At 41.0% G+C, this 20,826-nt stretch overlaps 1 protein-coding gene across 26 annotated transcripts in view; it reads right to left on the bottom strand.

Annotated features, from left to right (window-relative positions):
* Window positions 1-641: 641 nt before the first annotated feature.
* camk2g2 (calcium/calmodulin-dependent protein kinase (CaM kinase) II gamma 2) overlaps window positions 642-20,826 on the bottom strand; it is a 96,645-nt gene continuing 76,460 nt past the window's right edge. For 4 of the 26 annotated variants that reach the window (XM_072678380.1, XM_072678383.1, XM_072678384.1 and 1 more), the window contains 5 exons: window positions 15,431-15,476; window positions 6,952-7,027; window positions 5,516-5,610; window positions 5,004-5,252; window positions 642-4,025 (listed from right to left, as the gene is read on the bottom strand). In XM_072678380.1, coding sequence (XP_072534481.1) covers window positions 5,020-5,252; window positions 5,516-5,610; window positions 6,952-7,027; window positions 15,431-15,476 — 450 coding nt within the window. In that variant the 3' untranslated portion in view covers window positions 642-4,025; window positions 5,004-5,019. Of the gene's footprint in view, window positions 4,026-5,003; window positions 5,253-5,515; window positions 5,611-6,951; window positions 7,028-7,672; window positions 7,799-11,432; window positions 11,538-15,421; window positions 15,477-17,075; window positions 17,121-20,093; window positions 20,175-20,826 lie in introns of all 26 variants that reach the window. The other 22 variants (XM_072678366.1, XM_072678370.1, XM_072678371.1 and 19 more) reach the window with 14 other exon arrangements.

Genomic DNA, 20,826 nt, shown 5'->3' with positions numbered 1-20,826 from the left:
AAAAACCCTGCAGAAGGGATCCGCAACAGACAGCTCTTTAGTCTGGTCAGCACATCCTCACGAAGGTCCTCATCAACACATCTAGCATATTCCACTATCATTAGAAACAGAGACCATACCATGAGTGTTGTGTGTCAAATAAGACCATGTGCCTGCTCCTGAATTCTCATTATGTGTATAAGTATGTTTCTGACCATTAACCAGTTCTTCATGAACTTCACCAGAGGATGTGTTTGGTCATTTGGCTCCCGTCAGCAGGTAGTACATGTATGATGCAGCAAGTAAACAGTCTATTCTAGAAGGGGATGTGTTGGAAGGAGGAAAAACAGGCCAGCATAAGAACATGAATGACCTTAAATCAGCCAAAGTGTGATGGCTAGACAACTGAGTCAGAACATCTTCAAAACATTAGGCAGGTCTTGAGGGTTTTTCTGGTATTCAGTGGTCCCACACCTTGGTCCCAGATACCACAGGATGCCTTCAGAAGTCTCGTGGAGTTCACGCCACAACTGGTCAGAGCTACAGGTAGATATTGAGCAGGTAGTTTTTTAATACAGCTGTGGATCGGTGTATGTAAGTGCAGTTGCAGTTTGACATTAGCTGGATGTAGTGGGGAGAGGATTAAGAGAATGAAGACACTGTATGTTTAAATGTTATTTTTATTAAATACTTTCAGACGTTTCAATAACAAAGCTATTATGAAGATCTACTAACATTCAAACAAACACTTGATATTTTTTTTTAACTCATGGTTTTTATTAATCGTATGGTCATGCAAAAATCCAGCATCCAATTAAAACTCAGAGTATACTCATATGTAGCCCCATCATATGGTTACAATGCAATAAATTGACTAGAATCTGGGGAACATACTAAGGCTTTGTTTTTCTTTTTTGTCTTTTTTTTTCTTTTTCTTTTAAACATCACTTCATTTCAGCGTTTGAAACAGAGCCATTTTTCAATTACCTTGAGAATGCAGGTAACATATATATATATAGATAGATAGATAAGATTTCCATTTTTAAGTAAACACAGACAGTGAAAAATATTACCAGAGTAGACATGCATATTTTTCCTCCTTCTGTTCAACTGCATATATGGTTTGGTTGGTTGTTAAAGTGAGTGGCCTTTTTTTTTTTTTTTGGAGTTATTTTGGTTGGCGCATCAAAGTTCTCCCTCTTATCACAAGCTAAGTAACGTAAGTACGTTTCCCTCCCTTTACATATCTGGAACACACTGCTCCAGTTTCACATCTCTTCGTAATTGATGTGTGTGATGTAACGGCGTTGTATTGTTTTTACGTGAACATTCCTCATGGCTGTGTGGACACACTAGGATGAGCGAGAAGGACGGGCCTTATAGGACAGGGCGACGACGTCAGAAGAGACGCTACTTTGACTCGGAACAACATCACACTGGAACCGTACAAGCACTGCACCAGGGCGCAAAAAGGAAACAGGCTGATTGGGCGGAAGGGTGTCACAGTGCCTCGCTGGCTGCTCTGTGGTGGGTTCGATATGTTGGATATACAAGTTTTTAATTTTCTCGTGTCTGGTGAATCTTGTCTACTTGCAGCCGGACTCTGCTAATTACAGTGAAAGGAGCTTAGCGGCTTAGAACAAAGAGAAGAGCATATGCATAAAGCCTTTCCCGTGTGGGGTCACTGATATTACTCACGTTTCTACTTTTGACCACAGTGAAAATAAGCAGTACTTGGATGTCACACAGATATACACACACACAGATATGCCTTAAAGGGAGCACATTGTGTCATGTGAGCGTTTAACACACAACCACGCGTCTCGTTTGCTATGTCAACATGCATTTTACAGCATGATCCATGATTTTACCAGTGTACTGGAAGTCCATGAGCATGTGTTTAGGGATAAGGGCGGACAGAAAGGGCTTGTGCAAAATTGGCACAGCCTAGGCTCCGCCCACAACTACAAACGGGCAACGGGCACTGCATCAGTATTTACAAAAACAACAAAACAACCAACCCCCCCCCCTCCCCCCAAAAAAGAAACATATGATCCAGAAAAAACACCAACACTAAGAACACTAACAGTAGAACATTACAACACAAACTGCCACAAAAGGGGCCGATAAACACAACGGCCTTTCAGCATGACCTGGACTCGCTGCTCGAACCTCCTTCCCACTTCCCTCCCAAGTCTCAGGTCAGCCTCCGTTTCTCCTCCAGTCTAACCTGCTCAGGCACTGCTCACAGTGAGCCCCCAGAGACAAAGCACAGGAAGTGAGAGAACAGACGGAACGACACGGACAGGACCAGACCTCGGACAGCAGACAGCAGGCAAGTGTGCAGGACACACCAACACAGTGGGTGGGGAGGGGGGGTAACAGGGTTGTATGGGCTGGTGTCAGGGTCCACTCTGGAGAATGGACCCATCTGGGAGGGTTTTCATAACCTGAAGTTGCAGAAAAGTCCACAAGGAGTGAACGGAACAGCATAGCGTCTCAGGCTTATGTGCAAAACAGTACAGGCCATTTTAATTCAATTAAATTCAGCTCAATTCAAACATGCTTCAAACAGTATAGAAAAAAACTGACGATATGCACAAGTGGCCGCAGCCCGGGAAGATGATCCAAGTGTTTGAGAAAGAGAGAGAGACGGAGCGAGAGAGAAGGAGAGAAAGAGAGAGAGAGAGAGAGAGAGAGAGAGCAAGCACTGAGAGACAGGTTAATGTGAGTAGTGTTTAGCTCCCCCTGGCAGGCAGAAGAAGACGGTGCGCTCAGAACACGCTGATAAAGTGAAGTGAGAGCTTCTGCAACTTCAGGTTCTGAGGATTCCGGTATCACAGCTGCGAACAAGCAGACAAGCAGGTAGGCCAAGCGGCCCAGCTCATGTTTGGGCTCTAGGTAGCTGTGTATATTATTGTGTGCACTGTGCAATGTGTGTGTGTGTGTATGTATGTATGTGTGTATATAGACGTGCTTCTCGAAGCACAACAGAGCCAACAGGCCAAGGGAGACTAAATAATATACACGCATACACACACACACACACACACACACACACACACACACACACACACACACACACACCAACATGCTCACACACCCTTGCTCTCGGAAGCTCCCTTTCCTATACACCGACACTAAAATGTTTTTTTTTTTTTTTAATAGATTTTTTTTTACCTTCTCTTTATAAATATCTATGTATACACAACTATATTAAACCGTGCCCAATTTTTAAAAATCAGCTTTTTCTTTTTCTTATTTTTTTTTTGAAAACACAAAATACTTTTAAATACAGCATTATTCAGGAGATAAAACAAAGAGTTCCACAAAATAACACAAAATACTTCAAAAATAATAATAACTTTCCTCTCATCTTCCCTCCTTTCATCAAACAGAATAAAAATATTGTTAAAACAACTTCACGTTGATGCCTAAATTCTACACTTTGGTAGCTTTACTCATGATATTAAGCAAAATTGTTGTTTAGTCCCCCAAACATCCCATTCATATCACTTGTCATTCCAAAAAAACAAAAAACAAAACAAAACACAGAATTTAACATGTTGAATAAAGAAAAAAAGGCAGAAAAATACACACCATCCACTGAAACAGTGGGTTCTCCTTTTCACTAATTCACATTTCTGATTTGAAACTGCCATCACTTTCAGCCCTGTTAATAGTGTGAGGATCAACAATCTCGATATTTTACAACAGATTAATACTTTAAACACTCTTTCCAAACGACGGGCAGAAAAGATGGGATCATGGGCAAAAAGGACAAGACAGCGCCCCCTGCGGGCATCAGAAGCATGCAGCATCCGGAGGGCGGGGCCACTGCCACAGCCGGCCCCCACGTCTAGCTACGGTTGGACTGAAGTGGTGGTGGCCACAGTTGGCTTTGAATTTTTTATTTAATTTAATTAATTAATTTATTTTTTACTTTCTTTGTTGCGTTATTTTTCCCCCCTCATGTTTTCTCTTCCGGCCGGGCTCCTGGCGCCAATCCAGCCACCGAGAAGAAATGCTCCAATCATCCAGGCAAGCTGAAGGAGAGATTTACAGTTTGCCACTTAGTTGATGCTTTTTGTTCAAGACAGACATAACAGTCCCTAATTAGCAGTTTTATATAACCAAACCATCACACTGCAGAATTATTTCCACAGCTGGCCACATGATTCAGTTCTCTGAACAGAAAACGTGACCTTCACCCCAATCATGAGTCATCAAAAATAGGCTTGACACTTTACGTTGGGCTTGTTTACACCTAGCATTAAAAGAGCATCAGTTTAAGATTTTAGCAGTGGCATCACCACATGTTTATTAGGTGCCTGAGAAAACCTGAGTTAACACTGGAAGTGCTTTTCTTTTCCAAAATGAAGATAATTATTACCTGCAAAGGGGATGAAATTGGATGCAGAAGTACTAATGTTTCTGCTGGACAGGTCTGTAAATGCTGTTAACCTCTATAATGTACTGAACTGTTTGAGTGACCGACTTTACATAAAGAAATCAAGTATATACTTGATATATACAAGTATATATCTTTTCCACTTAGAGATAAAATTTTTAAAAGTTTGTAATACTGGTCAGCTGCAGCTAATGATACTAACCATCAACACAGGTAGTGAATGCTCAACTCACAGGAGCTTATTATGAACAACTATTAGACAGTGAATAACCTCAACTTGTTATTTGAGGGCAAGCAGCAAATTGTTATGAGCGAAATGTTAGCATTTATTGATTAATAATGCACCTTTAACATTCTGTTCTATGTCTGGATAGTATTTGGATTTGATTTAAACTTTTCCCTAAAATCAGATCAGATGAGATCTGACTATAAAGCCCATTGTCACATACGGCCCACTTCCACTTTAATAGCTACTTAATTGAATGAGGTGGAAACACCAAAATATACAAGACACAGATACTGCAGAACCAGGGCCAGGAACAGCTGATGCAATGTGCGTGCATGTTTACCTGTACAGAGTGTGTGTATGGAAGTATTCAGTGTTCTGTGGTACCTGCGCCTGGCTTGGTTCACTGTAAAGGTGCAGCAGGTGCTCCTGAGCAGTGGAAGTGCACGTTGAGCCACTTGGCATCGCGACGGTGCCACACACGAGTCTCCTCCGACTGGCAGCTGCGCGGACGGCCCTGGCTGTCAATGTACTGTGTCAGCCGAATGTATGCAATGCAGGCTGCGTCCTCGCCGATCAGGTGCACATGTGGATTCAAGATGGTGGTGTGCACCGGCTTGCTGTTCTTACTCAAGACTGCAGAGACATACAGAGTGATATAATGTGTACACATTAGAAGGAAATGTTTTTCAGGCTCATGGTGCAAGACACAACAGCAGATTACACAGGAGCATGCCAAGTGCAGATAAACAACACAACAGTGTGTACACAGGCTAATAAACATACATGACAATCAAGACATATGGCACTAACTAGCAGGACATCAAGCCATTAAGAAGATATGACACACTATGAAATAACTATGAGATGTTTAACGTGAGAGAGACTTGGCGACTCACGGTTTTCAAAGTAGAATTTGTGGAAGTCCATCCCTTCCACCAGATTGCCCAGTGCCTCAGGTTCAAAGGAGGTCAGACCAGGATCACAGATTCTCCTGAAATAAGAAAAAGAAAAGAATAAAAAAATATCTAAACAACATTAATGGAAGATACACACTTAACCATCAGAATCAAAAAAATTGTGATCTCTGTGAATTGGAGCATGGCAAAGTTGTCGATGCAAGATAGGCTGGTTTGAGTATTTCTAGAACTGATGACTTTCTAGGATTATCAGCACAACAGTCTCTACACAGAATGAAAAAAGAAGGTAAAACAGGGTCATCTGAGAATAGCCGAACTGCGCTGACAGAAACACTACAGTAACTCATATGGCCGCTATGTACAACTGTGATGTGCAGAAAAGCATCTCAAAATGCACAACCTTCCAACCTTAAGGTGGATCAGACCACATCAAGTTCCACTTCTGTCAGCCAAGAACAGACAGCTGAGTTCATAGTGAGCACAGGCTCGCAACACTGGACAGCTGAAGAGTGGAAAATATAGCCTGGTCTGATGAATCTCGATTTCTAGGCAAACTTTGGGCCTGTTATTACCCATCAACCAAAGCTTTAATACAATAACCTATTTGGATACTGTTGTTGACCATGTGCATCCCTTCATGGCCACAATTTACCCATCTTCTAATGGCTACTTCCAGCATGATGATGCACCACATCACAAAGCAAACTTCTCAATCTGGTCTCATGAACATAAGAACAGGCTAACAGGCTAACTGTTCCTCACTGTCCTTCCCTCTCACCAATCAAATCCATGTTTGGGATGTGGTAGAAGGTGTCATGTCAACATGGAGCAGGAGGGGGCAGATTTACAAAAGTGTCTTAAAAAGGAATTTCTTCATAGAGGTGATTTTATGCTTAAGATAAAGATAAGATAAATTAAGATCAACAGATATTCTTCAAAAAACATTTCTTCTTTTCACTTAAGAGAGATTCTAAAAACAATTGGTATTCTCCAAATAAAATATTTTCTTAACCTTACGATAGCCTCACACTTGCCTTAGAGTGTAAGAGTTCAATAAATCAGCCTCTAAAACGATCAGTTTAAATTGTTAAATTACTACAAGTGATGCCTAATTTAAGGAGAATTCAGTTGTAGCTCTTGTTTACTGAAAAATTCAGTTTAATTCAGTTTTTCCTAAACATGCTTCCCTACTGCACTGATTAACTGCATTAGAGAACATTCTTATGAACTCCTTAGTGTTTATCCTAAGATCCTTCTTAGGAAAGCTTTTGTGAATGTTTCCAACATATTGTGTAATCTATGCTATAAAGAACTGAATCTGTTTTGAGAGGTGGTGATAGCCCTCAAACAAGTGTTGCAAGCATCATCATTTCATATTTGGAAAGGTCAGTTAAAGAAAGTCCGGGAATACTCACGTGTAGGCCTCGAAGTCTCCGTTGTTGATGGCCTCAATCAGCTGCTCAGTGATCTTAATGATCTCCTGCTTGCGTGCTGTTTGCGTCCCAGAAAAGCAGGAAAGTTAAGAAAGCAAAAATCCACATTTCACAGATTTCTCTCAACTGAATCCAATTTAAAATATGCATGCTAACCCATCCCACCCCATGCAAGGCCCCAGACTATCTACCCTGAGCACGTAATCTCGTGCTACAGCCTTACTACTGTATCTAAACACTACAAGAAGCAACAGGATTGTAAATGTAGTAAACTTTAGTCCAATGGTTTAACTCACAAGCATGGTATCCTAAATATCTCATTTGATTTTGTCCATTTCTGTGGATAATATTCCTGTCTGTTCCCAAAATACTCAACTGAACAGGCCATACCAGTTGTAGAAGTTTGCTTATGAAAGGAGGAGAAAGGCACCACATGCCAATGCTGTGTATTATTGCTGTCTACTCTAGAGCAATACAAACACTGCAAGGAAGTGGATGACACTAGGAATTAAAGATTTTCAGAGGCAGAAAAATATTAGAATGTATAGACTTGAGCGACAGCATGCCATGGAAGACTTGCTCTTTGGAGTGTGTTTATACATAACTCATGACATGTTCAACAAGCCAACCACATTCTAATGTTTCTCCTTTACGAAGCCGCCACGTGTCCCACTACTTCTACGCTCTGCAGTCTAGCACTTACACTGCTGCGAGCTGCTGCCTGCTTCTGCTCTGGAGGCTGGGGCAGGCACAGCAGGCTCCAGATCAGGGCAAGAGCTCTGCCCTCTACTGCTCCATGCAACACGCTTCACATCATGCTGCGCCTCAGCTGCAAGACAACGGCATGAATCAGCCAAAAGGGATCTAAGGCATACACAGAGACACACCCCACTCTAAAGCCACAGCAAACCAAACGAGTGACAAGAGCACCCAAATCACCAGATTTCAGAAAATCTTTAGAAATCGGTCTCTACTGGCCATCTCAGATTTGTTTAATGTGTTTGGAAAATAACAATATTTTGATAAACTGATTATATACTAACGCTGAGGCTTGTATCTTCATTAGCTTTCCAGATGCAGACAGCAAAGACGCAAAGAAACAAAAAAACCTCTGTCAAAGACACTTCTTGTCTGTTCGGACCAATGATTGTATAAAGCCTGGACAGCGCAACGTATCTCAAAGTCAAGCCACCACAGGTCTTGCGCCCCAGTGCCTCTGCTGGCTGGTTGCAGTGTATCTCTGCCTCTCTCTATTAGACACTGGTTTAGAGGAGAAATAGGCTGTTAATGACAAAATGGCCAATTTTCTTTATTTTTCTCCTTTAAACTGTTTCTCCAGTGTCTCATTTCAACAGTTATATTCGGCTGTATTGTAAGAAGGCGGGATTGTATTTAGGAATAGGACTGACAACCTTGGCTGGAAGAGACCGTCTGCAGAACCTTTCTGTTTTCATTGATAAGCTGAGTGACATTCAAGCTGACAGAAAACTTGATAGTTACTCATACTATTATTTATTATTACTTATTACTGTGAAACCTAGACAATTGACAGTGCTGTTGCACCGTTGGTTGTATTAGCAGATATTCTTCTTTAGTCAACGGCTTCATGACTAACAATCCCATAATGACAGAGAATACACCATGGTTTCAACCTAAACTTACAGCTAGACTTCCCAATAACTTAAGTTTTATGTAGGCTATGTTACATCTTATGAAAAACTGATGTGAATTACACAGTTTCCATTGCTAGTTGATTAGCACACTGAGGCTAATCGAGTGCTAACTGAAAAACACCCCTCCTCCTCCCCCTTGTGCTACGAGTGGCCACTTGTGTGAGGTAGGTACAACACATGTTTGAGGCATGAGTCAAATTTGGTGAGGGGATGTTGAAATAGTATTGAAACAAGGAAATGTCTGAGATGGTCAGTTGGGAGACCTCTGGTGATTTCAAATGGATTGACCTCAAATGTCACAGTCACTACATAGATCCTGTAGGCTGGTCTACTGGGAAGCTAACTGGGGGGGAAAAAATCACAGATCCAAACCACTACTCAAAGCACTCAGTAAACCAAACCACCACAACACAGGTTTGAAAATAGACTAGTAGAGGACTAACTTGTGGAAATTGGTGTGAGAAATTACAGACAAAAGGCTCCAGTAATATAGTCTGACACAATGAGCAGATACAAGGTCTACTAAAGCAATATGCAAAGCAAGCAGCAGGTGGCAGCAGCCCCTCACTATCAAGGATGGGGTTTCCTCAAACTAGCAGCAAAAATAAAGTGCATAGATCAGACATGTGGAGGAAAGGGCTGCAAGGCTACAGACATCTGCAGTAGAACTGCATTCTACAGTAGATGAGGGTACATATGGTAGAGTCAGAGTAGAGGTAAGGATGGGAGGCTGGAGCAAAGGATGCACATGAAACTGCTTACTCTACTGACTCAGACCTATATACTCTAATAACGCTTACTCTAATAACTCAGACATATAACCAATATGACATGTCTGATTTTTGATCAGATATCAAAATTTTCAGAAACCTAACACTATGCGGACAAAGGTATTGGGACATCTGCTCATTTTTTGGTTCTTCTGAAATCAAGGGTATTAAAAAATGACCTCATCCTGATTTTGTTGGAGTAACTGTCTCTACTGTCCAGGTGTGCACAATGCTTCTGTACAGGGACTAGACAAGCTGCATGTGTGCATTGGTATATCTGTGTCAGAAATAGGTGCAATGTAAAGTAGCTGACTGCATTCATTAGAAGGGGTGTCCACAAACATTTGGACATATGGTGTATATGCTGTCTTCAAACGCAGACTGAAGACCCACCTCTTCCGAGAATACTTAAGCACAGCAGAGTTAATACTTATGAATAGCAGAGTGGTCTCCTCATTGACTTGTGTTTAATAGTGTCTAAACTTAAAGGTATATTTCATTTTTAGCCTTTTCAAACTAGCTGAGGTTTTTCTTGGGTAAATAGCAAAGCACTTTTGTAAGTCGCTCTGGATAAGATGCCTTAAATGTAAATGTAAATGTATACAGGAAGCCACTCTGGGGAATCAGCATGAGGAGCAAGTTAACTTCCATTTTACAACATTTGGAGAAGCAAAATAAAGCCAAGACAGATGTTTCCTGGATGGTCTTCTGATTGAGTCACATTCTCTCATGATGAGTAAGCAAAATGTATTTCTGTATTTAACATAGTAAGCCAAAGATAAACTTGAGCTCAACTCAAACACTTGACCACAATGACCCTCTTTTCAGGAGGTCAATTAAATCTTTCTTTGGTTCTTCACTACTGTGGTCTTGCATGGTTCTTCAGGTTGTTTGTTACTGCTAACGCTCAACAGTGCATTCTCACTTGTTAACAATGTTTAAACAGTTGACTTCTGCCCACCTGGTGTTTTATTAAGAGTTTTTGGCCTTATGGTGGCCTACTTTACTGACACAGACACTTCTTTGACTTTCATGTCGAGAAGAAACAGTGAAATAGTCTAGACTGCCAAATCTAGAATCAGCTCTAGACTTATTTCTTTGACTACTTATATACTGCATAAAGTAACAACAGTATTTCACAAAGCTAACCAAGCAGCCATTAAATCATCAAAAATGGGGGGAGATATGCCTAAGAAAGACTATCTGTTCTATATAGATTATTCAAAACAGATATAAAAGCAATTCAAATAAAGCTGGCATATAAATAATTGCAAATTCAGTGTACTCTGTTGTTTGTAATTATGTGCAATGCACTGTTCCATGAATTAAATGTATTATCAGGTTAATGAGTGGCTAGACTGATCAGATAATGCATGTACAGAAAGGGACCCATTGATTTGCTAATTTTAAATCTCACATGCTCGACATGACTTTGGCCATCACCAACCATTTTCAAAAGATGGAAAGGTTAAATATGAGAATTAATCAATGTTCTGAATGCCTATAAAACCGTGAATTCAATTCAATTCATCTATTTATGCAATTTTATAAAGTAGATACAGTAGATATAGATTGCTATAGTCTGTTTCTTCTGAAGTGATTAGTATTAATATTGGTAATACTGGGAAGGCCTTGCACCAACTACTGTGAGGACTTGACTAAAACGAGTCAAGCAGTCCACCCATTAATGTTGTAACTCTACCTTTGTGGGACTTGACTCTACATATCCACTGTGTGGCCCTGGTGGCCCTGCTTATCACACTACAGGTCTTTAATTCTGCTCTTTGATTTCTTCTAGGAAGAAATAAATAAAGAAAGAAATAAAAGAGTATGTGAAAGTGATGGGTTGAGTCAGAAAGGCACACTGAAGCCAGTTGGGTAAGAACTGCAAACAGGAGGAACTGCAGAGACTAGAGTCTCAGAGGAGATCAGTCTGGATGAGTGTCTGGGGAGAAAGGGGAAGTTGGAAATGATAAGGTCAAGGATCAGAAACAAGTCTTTGTCATGGAAGTAGACTTACTGGGAGGTAGGAGGGGAGGAGGAGCCTCAGTCTGAGGCGTCGGCTCCTCAGAGGCACTGCATTGGCTGACCACTGCGCTGTCACTGCTAACCCCGCCAACTGATACTGATACAGCCAATCAAGAAAAACAAAAACACAGATGTGATGGGCAATTTACTAAGGCTTCAGTGAACCTTGTTTCCCATTATCTTTATGGGAACAGTGTGGGAAGCTTAAGAGAACGTGAACTAAACTGTTTGCATATGGACTGCATGTAGCCACTAGTGTCAGTTCAGCTTTACAAAAGACTAAGACATAGAGAAAACGCTTCAAGTGAGAGTTGTACTTGTTTAGACTCAGAGTCTGCTCCTAGGCCTGCTTGTTACACTTTAAATAGCTAATCCTATGCAGAAAATTCACCAGTTTCTACACGTCTAGTCACATTTAGAGAATTTTCATTTCTTTTAATGAATGTACAACAAACAGCACTGTGCAAAAGCCAGAGCTCTGGGATATTGATGACAGGGTTGATGGGTCAAATGCGGAGGACACATTTCACTGTACATAGCACAGTGACATGTACATTACCTTTATTTAAAGCGTTCAGTTGATTTTGGCACACCTGATGTTTTGACTGATTTCTTTTGAGTTATCTGCCCCATGGTGGCCTACATTACTGACACTTCATGTGGAGAGGAAACAGTAACATAATCTTGCCTGCCAAACCTAGACACAGCTCTAGACCTTTGATTACTTATATATCACTTATAAAGCAAACCAAGTAGCCATTAGTCCATTAGCCCATTAATCCTCAAAAATGAGAGGATATACATAAGAAATACAGTCTTTTCTATATATATGATTCAAAACCAATATACAAGCAATTAAAAAAAATCCAGTGTATACTCTTCATTTATTGAATTTCCAGCGAAAATGACCACAAAGTTATTCACTAGGTTGTTGGGAGTTTCCAAAACAACAACAGTGCAAGACCAGGTAGATGGGAGACCACCACAACTATCCGAACAAGTTTAAAAGCACTTAGTTTATGTGCTCATCCTTAAAAGAGAGGAGAACATTAACCTCCACTCCTGCTTCAGATCTGAAAACAATGTGGAGCTGATCACCTTTACCAAGTCTTTACTGAGAAAAGGAGGACACAGTTGTACAATCCTATAAAGAAGCTACTGGTGTTCTCGAAACAATGCACTGACCACCCATTAGTCGGGAATTGAAAAATTGAAAACTAAAAGTCTCCTGAAAAGAATGTAAAGGTAAAGGATGTAAACAAACAAATTATTTAAAACTGTGACATTTAGCTATTGAGGCATCTCTACAGGTTTCTATAAAACATGTTTTCTGTTGTTTTCCCCTCATGCTCAAAGCTTGTACATAATGGCCATTTTCACAGGAAATCTCAAAAGACATGTCACAAACCTAAAGCTGCTGAGTGTCCTTTCAATTAAAATCAAACCAATGACTGATGCAACAAAACAGCTAATGTCATTGGAGACCATCAACCGGCACATACACAAGCCAATGAGGAATGTAGTTACAAAATCTGTAGACTTGGGAACAGCAAGAAATGCATGGTACGGTCAGTCGACAGGTCAGGAGCAGATATTCCTGAACAAGGTGATCTTACCATCAATAACTATCAACAAGAAAGTGAGAGTGTGTTCAGTTACAAACGGCTTACAAACTGACACTGGTTGATCATTTTTATGTGATGCGTCACTTCAGCCAGAAATAATATCATCACTGAATGTCAATTAAGAGCAAGATCATCCTGCAGCTGCTCCCACAAAAACACAAGCTTAGAAAGGTCACTGCCGATCATCCAGTGATATTTGGAGTTGGCACTGTGAATATTTCCTCACTGCATGTTTTTGGGAAGGAGCGAGTGTGTGTATATGTGTGTATGTGTGTGTGTGTGTGTGTGTGTGGGAGTGTGGGAGTGTGCTAGGGTGTTATAAAAGCTGAAAGACGGCTCTGTCCAGGACATAGTTTCACTTTGGTACAGAATGTGGGATCTTTGGGCTAGTTTTGTGTGACGTCTGCAGTAGGGCTGCGGCTTGAACTGCAGAAGATTATTTCAGCTTCAGTCAGTCTTCACTTTATTACCCTAAATAATGGTTTCTAAATTGTAGAGATGAATAAATTAAAAAAGGTATATCAGAATGAAGTCCTGATGGTAAAATAACTGTTCTAACACTCACTCTTCTCGTGTTCTGAGTAGCTATAATACGAGCCTGGTTAAATGTCCTACATATGGTGGTGTTTGTGGCATTATATCCTGTCTTACAAGTTCCACTGATCCCTGATAGATGTGTTTTGAATGTTTTCTTGGTGCACCAAACCGCTTAACCCATGTTGATTCACAACACACATCAGTCAGTATGACCTCATTTTGTCCCTCCACTGCAGGCTAGAGCAAACTACTCTACAGCTGCTTCTGAAGAGTGTCACACTGTAAAGCTGTCAGCTGCTCTGTCACACACACAAACACACATGCACAACCCTCTGATCAGAACTCTCAGGCATATCACTGTGAAGAAACTCAATCATTCACTCCACAGATCACCTTCTTCACTCTATGTCCCTTAGAAGAGGGCAATATGACTGTATGTTATTATTTTAGTGATTAAATCATTTGTAGAAGAAGCAGCGCTTCTATAAAAGTGGGGTGGTACTTTGCTGAGATACACATTTTACCAAGCACAGCATCAATCGCGTCATGTGACGATAATTTGCATAATAAAACATTGTCACTGTCCAATGAAAAATATTCTCCAAAAGGTCTCCGAAATGTGATTTAACAGGACAAGGCAAAAATGCTCTTAATGTAAAGTTCATTCTAATCGAGAGGGTTTCTATTGGTCCACTGATCCAGATATTATTAACACAGTGTACAGATCAGCTACAGGGCTCAAACCATGGAGAAAACGAAAAACATTGGACAGCAGCAATATTTAGGTCAAGCTTGCATATTGGGTGCACCAGATGCACCAATATGGGAATTATATGCTGATGTGAATCTCCAAATATTTATAAAATGTATAAGTTAAGATGGCATCCATCTGAATTGAAATAAAAGATAGACAAATCATTTGTGTAGGGTTAGAAACCCAAAGATACACTATATGGACAAAAGTATTGGGACACCTACACACTGCACCTACAGAAGCTTTTATGATATTCTATTCTAAATCCATAGGCATTAATATAAAGTTGGGTCCCCTTTTGCAGCTCTAACAGCAGGTTTGGAGCTCTGCAGTTATTGAGTCAGCAGAACGTTGGAGGCTTTTGTGCTCTATGCTCGGAGCTCAGCACTCGGCCCTGACCCTGAGAGAAATTGACTGAGTTGCAATGGTGAGATCCCTATTACAGTATTATGCTCGAATTCAGTGAGGTCTTCAAAACCACCCATTCTTTCACTAATGTTTATAGAAGCAGACTGCACTGATTTTATACACCTGTGATAATGGGACTAAAAGACACATCTGAAATCAATCGATTAAGAGGTGCGTCCAAATATTTGTGTCCATATAGTGCAGAAGTCCAGCATCTTCTGGAGTTGGATAAATACATCAAATATCAGTTTGCATTATTGGCAAACTCCAAATATCATTATGTAGTGAATAATATTTATACTGTAATGGAATTCTAATATAATTAATTTACTGAACTGTTTTTAACCATCTAGGTATGTGTCCATTTGTCTGTGTCTAGTATTTTTTTTTCCTGTTTCTTAACGCTACATTCCTGCCATATCATTCCTGCCACACTTAATGTCCATTCTATCTCCCACTATCAGTAAAAAGATATCCTTGCTGTTGTTATACTGCACCCTCTCCCTGCACACACACCACATTTTACAGTTTTTCATGCAGCGTAACACACCAGTCTATGCTAAGCTAAAAACCACTGTCTGCTTCTCTGTTCAGCTGTCTAAAAACCCCAGAGTGAAGTGAAAGACATGCAGAATACGTGAAGGGTTGATAGTGTACCTTTCCTACCTTTCATGTCCTCCTCTTCTGTAGTGTTACAACTCTCTGTTGAACCCTGTGACAAAGCAAACGAGATGGGAAGGGGAAGAAAACAAAACGAGGGAACGGGTCACAGAGAAAGAAAGATAGGCAAAAAGACAGAGAGGTCAAAAGGTGCAGGGTCACTCGGAGCCATTTCCATTAAAAACATTGGCGAACACTGACACCCCCCTCCACACAGCCACACCCATACACAAAGACACACACAATCACAGATAGACCACTTCAGAGGAACACACCAAGCCCTGCACAAACCAGCCATGTCCAGCGAGAAGGCAAGCTCAAGTAAGCCAGCCACCAATACACACTAAGTTAAAGGGGGGGCACAAGAAATAGACACACATGAGTTCCGTTTAAGTGCAGATGGGTTCACTGGGTGGGATCCGTTACTGACCGGCCGAATGACTGACTACAATGAAGAGGGGTGTCAGATGCCTGAACAGGTGAGTGTTTCAGTAAGTACAGAGTAAAGCCATCGAATATCAATTCAGCCAATTTGAATTAAACTCATGCTACCATTCAAAAGTTTGGAATGTATACTTTCCATGATAATTCTTAGACACACATACACAAATCAAATGATACAAATATTTCAAATACTACAAAAATAAATAAATATTAATTGTAGACAAGAGTGTCTTTTCACCAGATTTCCCCAAAAAACTTGAGAATGCTAATGCTAGACTGTTAGTGGTCAATTGTGTTCTTGTGGTTAGCTAGCTTGCTTAGATAGTGACATAGCTATTACTCCTACCATGCTATTGGTAATTGGGTAAACATTAGGGCCCGTCTAGCTGATATTAAAGGTTATTCGGACAGTGGCTGTGACTGAAATGAACCCCCTATCAATAGTGGTGGACTATATAGGGAAGGGCTATTTAGTTCAGTAGGTAGTGCAGCACCGGCCATATAAACACATGTGAGTGACTGAGCAGTGGTCAACTCTCCATACACACACAAACTTGATTTAGTAACACCACTGTGCTGTTCACTGACTAATCTTTGACTGTTCTGTGGTTTATGACTGTTATTTTGAAGCAAATTCTCGTCCATCTGCCAGCCACTGAAACTTCTTGATCGCTCCTGTGATGCTGGCAAAAATAAAGCGTTGATTTTTGCGCATGTGCGGCAGTTTAGGAGCATGAACTGTTCAGACGAATGGATTTGTGTGAACATAGCCTAAGACACTAACAGTTTTGATTATTTTTAACTTAAATAAGCTGCAAACCTGCTAAACGAATGAGAGTTTTCCTAAACCTGTATGTTAACAACCATTATGACTATATGGTCTATATTAAGGTATGATAAAAATGCATATTCATAATATTGTCAGATAATTATCTACTACTTCTAAACGAATATATAAAGATATAAATATAAAAAAAAACTTCCAGTGTAAGTAATTCCAAACTTTTGAAAGGCACTGGTACAATGTAACTTCCAACTATGAGCACAATTCATGACTTGAATGCAGTATCTTCAACTGGCTGATTTGCGATTCATATCAAGCTCAACCCCTGCAAGTTCATCTGCGTGAGCAGTGGTGGTGCAGTATTAATGGTGTTAGCCTGGTGGACTGCAGTGGGCAGCACAGCTGGCAGCTGAAGCGGCTTACCTTGATGCCGTCGGCTGGGTTGTGCACGACAGTGGTCTGTGGTTCCTGGGAGAGGTAGGAGACAGTTTACCATGCAAAGGATGGGGCGGGAGGGATTAGACAAAGCCCCAAACTCCAGATCTAACAAACTACTTGAAATCTAGACCACTGTTACTACTGCCAAAGCGCAAAGAGCAAGGGCACAAAACACACGCTGGGAAATGTAGAAAGCGCTATACGAGAGCTGTTCGGACAGAAAGGAGATAATGCTTTTGGCTAAACGGAAACTTGAGTACGCAGAGAAGCGAATTCCAGAGCAAAGAACAGGGATGTACAGTCATATACCTTCATTCACCAGCCTCACAGACAACAGACTGACACTAAAAGCTGCAAAAGCTGACAACACTCACTACCATCACCCATTCAGAACAATGACAAACACTGGACAAACACACATACACCCACACACCCATACCCACTATTAAGCACAGCAGATAACTGAAGATGCAGTCCCTACACAAAGTGAGCCACTTGCTCCCTCATGAAATTTCACAACCCTTACGAAGTTCCCCCAAATTCCCCTAGCTGCTGTCTGTCGGGGCTGTGTAGCTGATGTGACAGGGTGTTCACCCTATACTTGTATCCTACAGCTGATAACTGTTACACTGCCATCACAGTGAGGGTTAAAACATGAACATGAGGTTTCTCACACACAGCTGGATTTTTACTGTGTGCTGTTGCATCCTGGCAAATTGCAGACATCCCCACATGAGAGTTTTGGGCCTTCATATTGATGTCCCAACCCGATCCCAAATATTAATGATCAAAGTTGGTCCAAGGAATATTTTTAACAGATCAGCTACGGTTACATTAGGCTGAATCCTATTTCAGTCCTCTGTGGGTTATTTCCTTCATTTTATGAACGGACATTATTGACAATTTGCTGCAGTAAGGCATGTTCTCAGGTGTTAACAAGCAGTCTGCAGTGTGCTACTATTATAAGTGGAAAATTAAAGTTATGATAGCACCGTCTCCAATGCTGTCTATCGACCGCAGTCCAGCTACTCGTCTTTTGTCAAAACAGAGTTAAAACGGGTTATCGGGTTTAGGTTTGGTGCTTGCCAACATGCCACTCGCAGACCAAATATGCTTTTTAAATGTTCTACTTGCGATTCGTGTAAAAACCAAAAAGCACCATGAGTACTGCTTTACTCACCATGTCATGGTGCCTCTGGTATAAAACCAGTATTAGCGGTCAAAGGAACAGGCTAGTACACAAAAATGAGAGCAATCTGAAAGCATATTCACGAGACTGCAAAATGGGTTTTTCACATTGCACACCAAGATGTTGGGGGTGGGTGGCATGTAACACTTGAGGAATGCCAGATCCCTTATCCCTGATTCCTTATTAACAAGTCTGCATACTTGATGGCCATCTTTGCAACATCACCAGACAGTTATTTCAAGTCAGAGGGGACCAGGCTTCTATCTCTATAAATGGGAAGAAACCAAATTACTCTAAACTGAGATTTGAAACTTCAAACTGTTTCAAAGACAAATTTATAATCTCTGATTAAAAAACTGTTAAACTGTAAACTGTTAATGTTAAATCATTAACAGTTTATAACTTTTGGCTCATTAACACACAAAAAACCTGATGTGTGGGCTTGTGCAGAGCTCCACATCGGGATTGATCCATTTTGTTGAAAGGTTGGACTTTACCCACTCAGCTGTTCATATTTCATCACCTTCTCATTTATAACATCTCATGCATAGGTTGATTGGTTACATAAGAGCCATGGTCACGTCATTACCTGATCTGGATCAGGAGCAACAAACTGATTAGGATTTCTATGGTCAGTGAACTTGGATGGTTTACCAATGTGATTTTAATGCCTCAGCTTATTCCAAATTGCAGTAGGTGAAATATGGTATTTTGTCCATATTACATATCGTGCAGCTCTAGTGCACCCTCTCATCATCAGCGCAACAGGGCTTGGCCACAGACTGCGACATTTGGTAAAGTGCTGGAGTGGACAATCAGCCGCTGATGAGAACTGAGGTGATGCTGTGAGAGAGGGGAGGGACCTTGGAAATGAAGAGCGAGAGAGTAAGAGTGTGCGAGAGATGAGCTCAGCTTCACAGCTACAGGGTTTCCCTTCTGTCTCTCCAAAAACATGCTCCAAACAGCCACCCAGGGGAACAGTGACAGAACCCCCCTCCGGCCCTGTCACATTTGTTCCAATTTAACCCTTCATTCCTTCAAAATACAAAAAGGGTGCACTTTTGGGGTCCTTTCTGCTTATAGCTTTCAGAAGACCTTGAATAGTACCACCGGGGACATGTGTGAGCGCGGTCTCGTTTTATTGATGCTGTTCGTTACCCTTAATAGTTAAGGAACAGAACCCTGACAGCAAGCCAATTAAGGAGAAATGTGGAGTTCGGTTTCTTTACATTTTAAGAGAACATCTCAACCTCTGGAGACAGCAGGATGGGTATATGTGTGTATGTCCTGCACTAGTCTATAGCTGGAGGAACAGATAGGGACTGCATCTTCTGAACTAATGACATTTCTGCTTCCTAACATGGAAGTGGATCCAGTTTTACTCATAGGTCCTTCTGAGACAGGGAACTGCTGATGTCTACCGGATGATGGCACACATCTGTCACGTTTGGTTACAAACCAAAGAAAATCAACTGCAAGCTTTAAGAAAACGTGTGTATTTATTTGCAGGGGTATAGATGCTAGATCACCTCACTGAAACGGTGGATCTCAAACAGGGGGCAGATGAGTAAAACTGGACTCGAGGAAGAGAATCACAAGCACAAACTTATAGCTTTAGTTTAAGTCATCAGAACCGTTAGCAACATCACACATCTCCAAACGGAGGGCGGAGGGGAGGGATGGAGGTCGGAGGGAGTTAAAACAAAAGAGATGAGAGGAACTGATGGAAAAACTACAGAACAGAAATGTATGGAGCGCTAAAAACAAACAACATGAGTGAAGCAACAATGACGAAATAAAGAGAGATGGGGTACCATTGGTGCTGTGGATGATATGCTGCTGTCTTTGGTGCTGCTGCTGCTTACTACACTGTTTTTATTGTTGTTTGTCTGTGGCTGGGGCAAAACAAAATAAACAAAAACAACAACGCAAAAATGATTTCTGTTCAAAAAAGATTACCAAACCTAATTAGCCCCAGGTCCCATGTTACGAGTGCAGAGGAGCTGCAGGCATCAAGCAGCAGCCCCCTACACTCCCCAATGCCTTCTGCTATTACACATAGAAAATGACTTTTAGCAGGCAGAAGGGCTTTGTCCTGAATGCATGGCTGAATTATGTGCAACTCCTTGTTGTAGGACTGTCCTGACAATGTAAGAATATGTGAGTTGTTTTGGAGGAAACAGCAAATGTGTGAGTGCAGTGTTCTGTGTACGCTCCTTTAGCATTCACTAGCAAGAGAGAATAAGCAGTAATACAGTACAGATGTGTTTGCTTTAAGGCTGAGCATGATTACTGCTTCACAGGAAACAACAGTGTTCAGCAGCCAGAAACAAAACTGGCAATCAACGTTTAGTGACATCATCCTTTCCATGTATTTATGAACAATGAAGCACTTTGTTGTTGGCTTTCCAATAGAAACAATATTCAGTTTCAGTGAAGTTATTCACACAAAAGACATGAGGAGAAATTTCAGATTAAGTAAAGAATGATCAAGCTCCTGCAGGGAAAAGAATCTGTACCTGCCGAGACAAAAATCACTGCACATCA

The sequence above is a fragment of the Salminus brasiliensis genome, chromosome 4, assembly GCF_030463535.1.
Source record: "Salminus brasiliensis chromosome 4, fSalBra1.hap2, whole genome shotgun sequence".
NCBI lineage: Eukaryota > Metazoa > Chordata > Actinopteri > Characiformes > Bryconidae > Salminus > Salminus brasiliensis.
This window is presented reverse-complemented; position numbering and strand designations above follow the sequence as displayed.